This window comes from Coffea arabica, chromosome 4e (genome assembly GCF_036785885.1).
Source record: "Coffea arabica cultivar ET-39 chromosome 4e, Coffea Arabica ET-39 HiFi, whole genome shotgun sequence".
Classification (NCBI taxonomy): Eukaryota; Viridiplantae; Streptophyta; class Magnoliopsida; order Gentianales; family Rubiaceae; genus Coffea; species Coffea arabica.
Window position 1 is genome coordinate 16,208,822 of NC_092317.1, and position 10,263 is coordinate 16,219,084.

General features: G+C 55.8%; 1 protein-coding gene across 1 annotated transcript; it reads right to left on the reverse strand.

Annotated features, from left to right (window-relative positions):
• Positions 1-1,009: 1,009 nt before the first annotated feature.
• Positions 1,010-6,932, reverse strand: LOC140005503 (uncharacterized). Its single transcript, XM_072046504.1, has 3 exons — positions 6,697-6,932; positions 4,721-6,616; positions 1,010-4,649 (listed from the first exon to the last, which is right to left on the reverse strand). The coding sequence occupies exons 1-3, from the start codon at positions 6,930-6,932 to the stop codon at positions 1,010-1,012; spliced, it is 5,772 nt and encodes a 1,923-aa protein (XP_071902605.1).
• Positions 6,933-10,263: the final 3,331 nt, after the last annotated feature.

A 10,263-nucleotide genomic window follows, 5' to 3' on the forward strand; every position in this document is an offset into this window, starting at 1 on the left:
AAGCTGAGCCCGGCCGAGATGGTTCAAAGTCTCATGGTGTCCACAGCTTCCACCTCGGCCTTTGTGGCCGAGATGGCACACCGCTACTGTGCTCTGGTCGAGGAACAGGACACCGGCAAGTTGCAGAATCAAATCTCCAAGTTGGAGAAAAAACTGTTGGTGTCCGAGTCTGAGAAGGCCGAGCTTGAAAGGCGGCTTAAGGAGGCCGAGGTGAAGGATGAGGAGGCCGTGGCTACTATCAACAGTCTCCGATCGGCCCTCGAAGAGGAGCAGAAGAGGGGGGACGAGGTGAAGGCGTCCCACGAGCAAGCTCTCGAGGGTGCCGGAGCCTCGGCCGTAGACGCTTTTCGGAAGTCCGAGGCCTTCATCAAGGACCTCGGCCAACTACTTACGCCTAACTTCATGTTTGGCTTCACATCGGCCGTTGACGAGACCGCAGCTCACCTCTCCTCCGAGGCCTTGGAGTCCTTAAAAAACCATACCAGCTACAATGAGGACTCCAAGGAGTTATGCAATCGGATGGCCGAAGGCATTCAGGCAGGAAGGAATTTGGCCGAAGTCCAGGTCGAGTTCAACAAGTGGCTGTCCGAACTCGACGAAGTGTTCGAGGACGTGGAAGTGGAAAAAGCTGGAGGAGAGGACGCTGAGGGAGACGAAGCCGGAGGGGACGTCGGCAAAGAGCATGGAGATGAAGTTCACCCCGGCGGAAAAGAGGCCGAAGAGAAGGATGCCCAGGAGGGAGCCAAGACCGGGGATGGAGCCGAGACGGGGGTCTAGGCTCGCGGCTTTAAGGGGGTGGCCGAGGTGGAGAGTGCTTAGTAGCATTCGGACCTCGGCCTTGTACTTTTGTAACGCTCTTTCTCATTGAATGAAAGCATATTTCTTCTCGTCTCAGTGCTTTAATTTCTTGCTTTGACTTCATCCCTTGCTTGTCCCCCTTATTTTTTAATAGCGTAACAACGATATTGAAGAATAACATAATAGCTGAAGTCATTACTTGATTAAAAATTCAGGCGTAATACAATCTGAGGTTCTCGGCGTGCCAAGACCTCGGCACTAATGAGCCATCTCGGTAACTCAGTTTACAATACCCCTTAGGGTCAGATTCCACAACTCGGTAAGGGCCTTCCCATTTCGGGCATAATTTCCCATGCGGTTCAGCTCGGCTGACTGAGTTTTTTCTAAGAACCAAGTCTCCAGGCTGGAATCTACGATGTCTCACGCGGGCATTGTAGTAGTGTGCCAGTGTATTCTTGTAAGAAGCTATCCGGGCTGAGGCGAGGTTCCTTCGTTCTTCGACGAGGTCGAGGTCCAGCTGCCTCTCTTCGTCGTTCACCTCGGCGGCATAGGCTGCCAGCCGAGAGCTGGGGGTAAGGATCTCAGCCGGGATGACCGCCTCGACGCCGTAGGTCAGGGAGAATGGGGTCTCTTGAGTCGCTGACCTCGGCGTGGTCCGATACGACCACAGGACACTGGGGAGTTCCTCCACCCAAGATGACCCAACTCGGTGTAGTCGGGTCTTGAGACCATGTAGGAGAGTCCGGTTGAAGTTTTCTGCTTGACCATTGGCCTGGGGGTGGCCTACCGAAGTGAAGTGTTGTTTGATGCCGAGGTTCTCGCACCAAGTCTTGAACGGGTTCTCGTCAAACTGTCTCCCATTATCCGAAATGATGACCCGCGGTATGCCGAAGCGGCAGATAATGCACTTCCAAAAGAATTTTTGAATGGCCAGCCCTGAGATGGTCCGAAGTGGCTCGGCCTCGACCCACTTGGTGAAGTAATCCACAGCGGTTACTAAGAATGTATAACCCCCGACGGCTTTGGGGAAGGGACCTATGATGTCTGTCCCCCATTGCTCAAACGGCCAGGGTGAAGTGATGGGGACCATGAAGTTTGAAGGCTGGTGGCGCTCGGGTGCGTGGACTTGGCAGGAAGGGCAGCCGAGAACGAGGTCCTGGGAGTCTTGCCGAAGTGATGGCCAGAAATATCCCAGGAGCATACCTTTCTTAGCTAGCATCCTGTGGCCGATGTGAGCCCCACATAGGCCCTCGTGGATCTCGTGGAGGACCTCGCGTCCTGCCTCGGGGGTGACACACCTCAACCATGGGCCGAGGTAGGAGCGCTTATATAGTTCTCCATCGCGGAGTGCATACCGAGCGGCTTTGCGTTGTATCTTCCTTGCTTCAGCTCGGTCTTCGGGAAGGACTCCTTGACCCAAGAAAAGGATGAACGGGGTCATCCAAGTTTCTTCAGAGTGCACGGGGCAGGCCGCCTCTTCCACGTACCCTGGTTCACTCAGGACCTCCACCAAGACGGTTTTGTTGAGGTCAGAGAATGAAGTGGAAGCCAGCCGGGATAAGGCGTCGGCTCGCTTATTCTGGGACCGAGGGATCATTTGGATTTCGAATGACTTGAAGTACGCGGTGAGTTGGTGAACTTTGTAGAGGTACCGTTGCATGGTCTCATCCTTGGCCTCGTACTCACCAATAACTTGGCGTACCACGAGCTGGGAGTCACTGCGGACGTGGATTTGCTGGGCGCCGAGCTTGCGGGCTAGCTGGAGTCCAGCGATTAGAGCCTCGTACTCGGCTTCATTGTTGGTGGCCGGGAAGTCAAAGCGGAGGGCGTAAGAGCAAACCTCCCCCTGAGGTCCTTCCAGGAGCAGTCCGGCTCCGCAGCCGTCTCCATTAGAGGATCCATCGACATACAATGTCCACAGGGATGAGGTGGACACCTCGGGTAAGGCTGAGGTGGACTCCGGACCTTCCGTGAAAGTGAGCTCAGCAAGGAAGTCAGCTAAAGCTTGAGCTTTTATGGCGGTGCGTGGCTCGTAGGACAAGTCATATTCTCCCAATTCGACAGCCCACTTGGTGAGGCGACCAGAAGCTTCGGGTCGCACCAATATTTGCCGAATGGGCTGGTCGGTCCTGACCGAGATGGGATGGGCTAAGAAGTAGGGTTTCAACCGCCGAGTTGCGTGGACGAGCCCCAGCACAAGTTTTTCCACTTGCGTGTATCGGGTCTCCGGCCCGCGGAGGGCTCTGCTGACGTAGTAGACCGGCACTTGGGTGCCCTCATCTCGGATGAGCACAGCGCTGACAGCCTCGTCGGCTGCGGAGAGGTAGAGGTAGAGCTTCTCCTCGGGCCGAGGTGAAGCGAGAGTTGGTAGGTGATGCAAGTACTGCTTCAGCTGGTCGAAAGCAGCCTGACACTCCTCAGTCCAGGCGAACTGGTCAGCATTTTTCAGCACCTTAAAGAAAGGCAGAGCTTTCTCGGCTGATTGGGACAGGAAGCGATTCAGCGCGGCCAGGCGTCCATTCAGCCGTTGGACTTCTCGGATGTTCCGAGGTGGGGACATGTCCTGAATGGTCTTCACCTTGTCGGGGTTGGCCTCGATTCCCCGGTGGGAAACCAGATACCCCAAGAATTTTCCCGAGGTGACGCCGAAAACGCACTTCTTGGGATTCAGCTTCATTCTCGAGTCTCGCAGGACACCAAAGACTTCCCTCACGTCTGACAGAAAGGATGAAGTGGCGAGGCTTTTAACGAGGATGTCATCCACATAGGCCTCCACATTGCGGCCGATCTGATTCTGGAAGAGTCGGTTGATCAGCCTTTGGTAGGTTGCCCCGGCGTTCTTTAGCCCGAAGGGCATGGTGGTGTAACAATAAGTACCTCGGTCGGTGTAGAACGCCGTTTTCTCTTGGTCCTCCTCACTCATTCCTATTTGATGGTACCCTTTGAAGGCATCTAGGAAGCAGAGGATTTCATACCCCATCGCCGCGTCGACGAGGGCGTCTATTCTCGGCAGAGGATAGCAATCTTTGGGGCAGGCCTTGTTGAGGTCGGTGAAGTCGACACACATTCTCCATCCACCGGTGTCCTTTTTGACCATGACTGGATTGGACAGCCAGGCGGGATATTGAACTTCGTGGATCATCTTGGCCGGCAAGAGCTTGTCGACCTCATCCGATATGGCCTGACTACGTTCGGGGCCGAAGTGCCTTCGTTTCTGTCGCACAGGTCGAGCCTGTGGGTCAACGTTGAGTTGGTGAATCATGAGCTCGGGTGGCACTCCGACCACTTCATCCGCGGACCACGCGAAGACGTCTCGGTGGTCTTTGATCAGGGAGATCATTTCTTCTTTCAGGGGTGAGGGTAGTCCAGCCCCTACTTGGACCACTTGGTCAGGTTTCGCTTCATCCACTACCACCAGTTCCACCTCATCCCCGGGCTCCAGCCTGTTGGGCTCTTCTGCCTTCTGAGGGTCGATGCAGTCTATGGAGAGGACCGCTGGCCTCTTTTCTTCTGACCTCGGTGAGGGCCGGGGGGTGACTGCTGCTTGAATGGTGGCGAGGTAGCACTCCCGGGCGGCGCCCACATCGCTGCTTATCTCGGCCACCCCCGCAGATGTTGGGAATTTAAAACTCAGGTGGTAGGTGGAGTATACGGCTCTCAAGGCATTGAGCGTGGGCCGGCCTATCAACATATTGTAGGGGGAGTCTGCTTTGACCACCGCAAAACTGACAGGCACAGTTCGGCAGCGTGGATGACGCCCGATTGTTACTACCAGGGTCAACATGCCTTCCGGGTGGACGACGTGTCCCCCGAATCCCACGAGGGGAGTCCTGACAGGAGTGAGTTGCTCCCTGGTCAGTTTCAAACTTTCGAAAGTCCGGTAGTACAAGACGTCTACCGAGCTTCCGGGGTCTACGTAGACCTTTTGACTACGTAGTTGTTGGTGAGGACTTCAATCACAAGAGGTTCATGATTGCTGGAGGCCGCAGGAACGGGGTCAGCGGGACCGTAGGTGATGACCTCGGACAGCCGAGAGCTCGGCTCGGCCACCTCCATCTCGGCCTGGCGGTAGGTCCGCTTCCGGGAGTTCTGGCTGTCTCCTCCCGTTGGTCCTCCCGCGATGGTGTTGATCACCCCTGCGATGTTGGGGCCGTAGCCCGGTGAGCCATCGCGTGGGGGCTGCTTGTCCTCCCTACGATCTTCGGGAACTCGGCAATGCATGTTCGTGTCCCGTCGGTCGTCTCGGCGGGGGCCTCGGTTCTCCCGGTGGGAGACGCTTCGGTTGAAGCCTCCATCCTTGCGGACGAATTGCTTCAGGTATCCCTGCCGGATCAAATTTTCGATTTCCCGCTTCAGTTTATTGCAGTCTTCAGTCTCGTGCCCTACATCACGGTGGTAGGCACAGTAGAGGTTCGAGTTCCTCTTATCTCTCCTCCCCGGAATTTCGGGAGGGTTGCGGCCGAGGTGATTCTGCCTCATCACAGCCAGGACGTGGGTCCGGCTCGAATTGAGGGGCGTCAGCTCGGCGTCCGAGGTGGACGATCTGCCTTTCACGATTCGGTCGAAGACACTTCGGCGGTCTCGGGGTTGGTTTGAAGTGCCACTTGGGCCTGGTTCACCTCGGCCAGTGTCTTTCCTCCTCCGGGGATCTTGCCCCGTACGAGATGCTTGGGTTTCTCGCTTCATGCGATTTACATCTTCACTTCGGATTCCCTGGTCCACTCTTTCCCAGAGCTCCCGGAGTGTACGGGGGTACTGCCGATGGATTTCGGTGTTAAAGATCCCTGCTACTAACCCGTTGGTGAAGGCAGCAATAGTTACTTGCTCGTTCTGGTCAGGTATCTGTACATTCTCCTCGTTGAACCTTTGGGCGTACGAGCGAAGTGACTCGCCCTGACCCTGTTGCAGGTTCAAGAGGTAAGCTGAAGTTTTCGTTATTGGTCGAGACGACACAAAGCGGTGGATGAACCGGTCTATCAGCTCATCCAGAGAGGTAATGCTCCCCGGTTCTAAACTCCAGAACCACTTCCGGGCGGTCCCGTGCAGGAAGATGGGGAAAGCCCGACAGATCACGGCGTCGGGGACGCAGTAGAGTCGGAATGCGGAGATGAAGGCGCGGAGGTGATCCTCGGGGTCACCTCGACCGTCATAGGTGTGCAAATTTGGAAGCTTAAAGTTCGGGGGCACCATTTCCCCGTTGATGTCATCAGTGAAGGGCGGAGCCCTCATGTAATCAGAAGCTAGGCCTCCGGGACGCCGAGGTGGGTCCTCGGCTCGTTTTCCCAGTAGTCCCCGAGAAAACGCTCGGGAGATGGAGGCAATCTTGGAGGTTGCCTTGGATGAGACTCGCCTGGAGGTGCTCCGAGATAGACGCCCATCTTCGGAGTCCTCGCCTGAGGGCACTTCAGGGGACTTCGTCGGTCTCCTCTTGGAAGACTCGGCTTTTTCTTTTCCCTGCCTTTTGAGGTACCTTCCTAGCTCCTCAAAAATGTTAGGGTTGTCTGATACAAACTCGGCCATCTTGGCGATGGCGTCCTCATTGTTGGGCTGGGTCCTTTGGGACCCTGGCTCTTCAGATATGCGGTCTTGCTGGGCACCCGAGGTCTGCCCAGCCCCAGTTGAGGGAACTCTTCCGCTTCTGGAGCGCGTGGATCTCATTTTAATAGCTATCTCTTTCCCACAGACGGCGCCAATTGAAGAGGCGATTTTTGGTTGGTAGCTGAACCGACCTGAATCAGTCCTCTCTGAGATGAGGTGAGGTGAACTCCTGGATCCGAAGTCAACCTCCTTGTCCGAAGTGAATGGCGGGGTTTCTCCCCTGGGATCACTCCGACGATCAAGTTAGTATGAGAACGAGAAATATGCTAGAGTATGAGCAAATGAACAGTGTATGCTTACTTGCTAGGAGTGTATGTGGGGTATTTATAGGAGGGTAGAGGACAGAGCGGAGAGCTCATGCTGGTGGGACCCATTCTCTGGTCATTACGGCTCTGTCCCGTGTCAGGAGGCCTGACTCTGACACTGTAGCCGCCTGAGTGTGATGACGGAGAGTATTGAGCAGGTTCCATTAAGAGTCTCCAGTGCTTTTCAGATAAAGCACTGGACCTGGGTGATGTCAGGGGCCGTGACCTCATCAGCGTGCGGCCGAAGTGGGTGGTGCCGAGGTCACCTACACGGTAGGCTAGGGAAGTGGCCGAGCTCAGGGGTTATGCCCAAGATACGGATGAGCTCTGATAAGGGACGAGGTGAGTTCACCTCGGACACGCAGGATGGCCGAGGTGAGCATCCTCAGTATGCTTACTTGCTAGGAGTGTATGTGGGGTATTTATAGGAGGGTAGAGGACAGAGCGGAGAGCTCATGCTGGTGGGACCCATTCTCTGGTCATTACGGCTCTGTCCCGTGTCAGGAGGCCTGACTCTGACACTGTAGCCGCCTGAGTGTGATGACGGAGAGTATTGAGCAGGTTCCATTAAGAGTCTCCAGTGCTTTTCAGATAAAGCACTGGACCTGGGTGATGTCAGGGGCCGTGACCTCATCAGCGTGCGGCCGAAGTGGGTGGTGCCGAGGTCACCTACACGGTAGGCTAGGGAAGTGGCCGATCTCAGGGGTTATGCCCAAGATACGGATGAGCTCTGATAAGGGACGAGGTGAGTTCACCTCGGACACGCAGGATGGCCGAGGTGAGCATCCTCAATAAGCCCCCCAAGCCTCGGGTGCTCCGGGACTGAGAGGTGCCGAGGCTTCCTTGTGCCGAAGTCATGAAGAGTCGGGGTCCTGAGACTGCTCCGGAAGATGCGGGGACTTGACACGTGGTCGAGTCAGTTGACAGGACGTGGTCAGAGGTAACCGTCGCGTCGTGAAGTGGTGGGACGTTTCGTGCAGAGGGTGTCAGCCGAAAGGACGGGCATTAATGAGGAGAGATGGACAGAAGGGCAGGTACACGGTATCCTGAATTCGAATCGTTGCCGCCTTTTCGTATTCTGGCTGCCTCTTCGGGTTCTGGCTCTCCCCTATAAATAGGGGGTCCCTTTCATCGTATGGCCCATCACTCTCTTTCTTCGCTTATAACTTACAAAATTCGCGAGTGTAGCCGAAGTCAATCCATTAGCCGAGATCACAGCCGAAGTCATCGTCTTCGTCCGAGATCGTAGTCAATAGTAAGTATCTTTCTTTCCCTTCATATCGTCTTTCACTCATGGCCAAAACCGCTAAGACCCATAAAGAAACTGTGACCCCGAGCTACCAGACCGAGGTGAGGCCGGATCCTGAGGAAGAAGCGACGACGTCCAGCTCTGAGGGGTCGACGCAGGGTTCTGAGGAAGGATCAGCCGAGGTGAGAGCCGACGTGACGAGCTCGGAGTTGGAGTCGTCCGGGATCAGCGAGGGTGGTTCGGAGTTCGAATACGATACCGAGCTCGGGACCGAGATACCTCATGACGAGGGTGTCCTGGAGCCAGTCGCTCCAAAGGACGTGGACAACATCGACTTCGGTCAGATGCCGAAGTTTAGAAGTCGTATAGGAAGGGATAGGGCCACGAAGGTGATAAACAGGTACCCTTTCCGGTCGGGGTACGAAATTCTGCCGCCCGAGGCGAATGACACAGCCGCGAACCCCCCCTTCGGCATGGTGGCTGTCTACGTTCAACAGCTGGAGGCCGGGCTGAGGATGCCGACGTCGAGGTTCCTCCGGGACTTACTTCGTCACTTCCACGTGAGGATCACCCAACTTGCCCCGAATGCGGTCCGCATCATTGTGGGGTTCGAGATGCTGTGCCGACATCAGGAGGTGACTCCCTCCGTCGACCTCTTCCGCCGATGCTATACTCTCAAGGCACACGGGACGGATAAAGGATGGTTTTATGTTGGCAATCGAAACAATGCTATCCCGAAGTTGGTGATCGGTGCTCCCAACTCGATCAAGAACTGGAAGCGCGACTACTTATTCGTGTCCGGAGTGGACTTCTCGAGGGGTTTTTGGTGGAGGCCAATTAAGGCGAAGGCCGACCCCTCTGCGGGGGATGCCGAAGAGGAATCCTTCCAGAAGTTGATGAAGTCGGGACTTCGGCTGTTCAGCCATGACTACCCCGAAGCCGTGCTCGTGGATGGGGGGATAAGTCGAGCCGTGATCAATACTACCAAGCCTCCCTTCTTTTCCACTGAACTTGAGATACCTTGTAATTTTTCTTTCGTAGCTTTGCTTTCACTTCGGTTAAGGCATATGATAATATTTATTTTTGTGCAGTGACTAAACTGTCCGACCTCGTCGTCTCTGGCTCGTCCGAAGTGGCCAAGAGGCAGAAGAGGAAGAGCACTGACGAGACATCGGCACCTCCGCCAAAGAAGAAGAAGTCACAAGGACCAGCCGCTAAGACTTCGGCGTCTAAAGGCACTCCCACCAAGGTTGGCCAGAGCAGCTCGGCCACGGCGGCTACTGGGTCCACCTCGTCTGTGCCAGAGGGAGTTCCCCTTGGAGTTGTTACAACAGTCACACCTCCTTCTGGCCGAGGCAAGCAGCTGAAGCCTCCAGTTAATCCGGTGTCGGGGACCTCGCTATGGAATCGTTTCCATAGCCCCCCAGTGTTTCCCGGAGACGATAAGACGCACCCCGGCGGGCATTGGTGTCCGGACTGGAAAATTTCGGTCAACGACAGGTGCCAGCATCCTCGGGTTGCCCAAGAACTAGTGATGCACTCCCCCTTGCCGAGGGACTTGGAGTTCATGAAGAAGCTGAGCCCGGCCGAGATGGTTCAAAGTCTCATGGTGTCCACAGCTTCCACCTCGGCCTTTGTGGCCGAGATGGCACACCGCTACTGTGCTCTGGTCGAGGAACAGGACACCGGCAAGTTGCAGAATCAAATCTCCAAGTTGGAGAAAAAACTGTTGGTGTCCGAGTCTGAGAAGGCCGAGCTTGAAAGGCGGCTTAAGGAGGCCGAGGTGAAGGATGAGGAGGCCGTGGCTACTATCAACAGTCTCCGATCGGCCCTCGAAGAGGAGCAGAAGAGGGGGGACGAGGTGAAGGCGTCCCACGAGCAAGCTCTCGAGGGTGCCGGAGCCTCGGCCGTAGACGCTTTTCGGAAGTCCGAGGCCTTCATCAAGGACCTCGGCCAACTACTTACGCCTAACTTCATGTTTGGCTTCACATCGGCCGTTGACGAGACCGCAGCTCACCTCTCCTCCGAGGCCTTGGAGTCCTTAAAAAACCATACCAGCTACAATGAGGACTCCAAGGAGTTATGCAATCGGATGGCCGAAGGCATTCAGGCAGGAAGGAATTTGGCCGAAGTCCAGGTCGAGTTCAACAAGTGGCTGTCCGAACTCGACGAAGTGTTCGAGGACGTGGAAGTGGAAAAAGCTGGAGGAGAGGACGCTGAGGGAGACGAAGCCGGAGGGGACGTCGGCAAAGAGCATGGAGATGAAGTTCACCCCGGCGGAAAAGAGGCCGAAGAGAAGGATGCCCAGGAGGG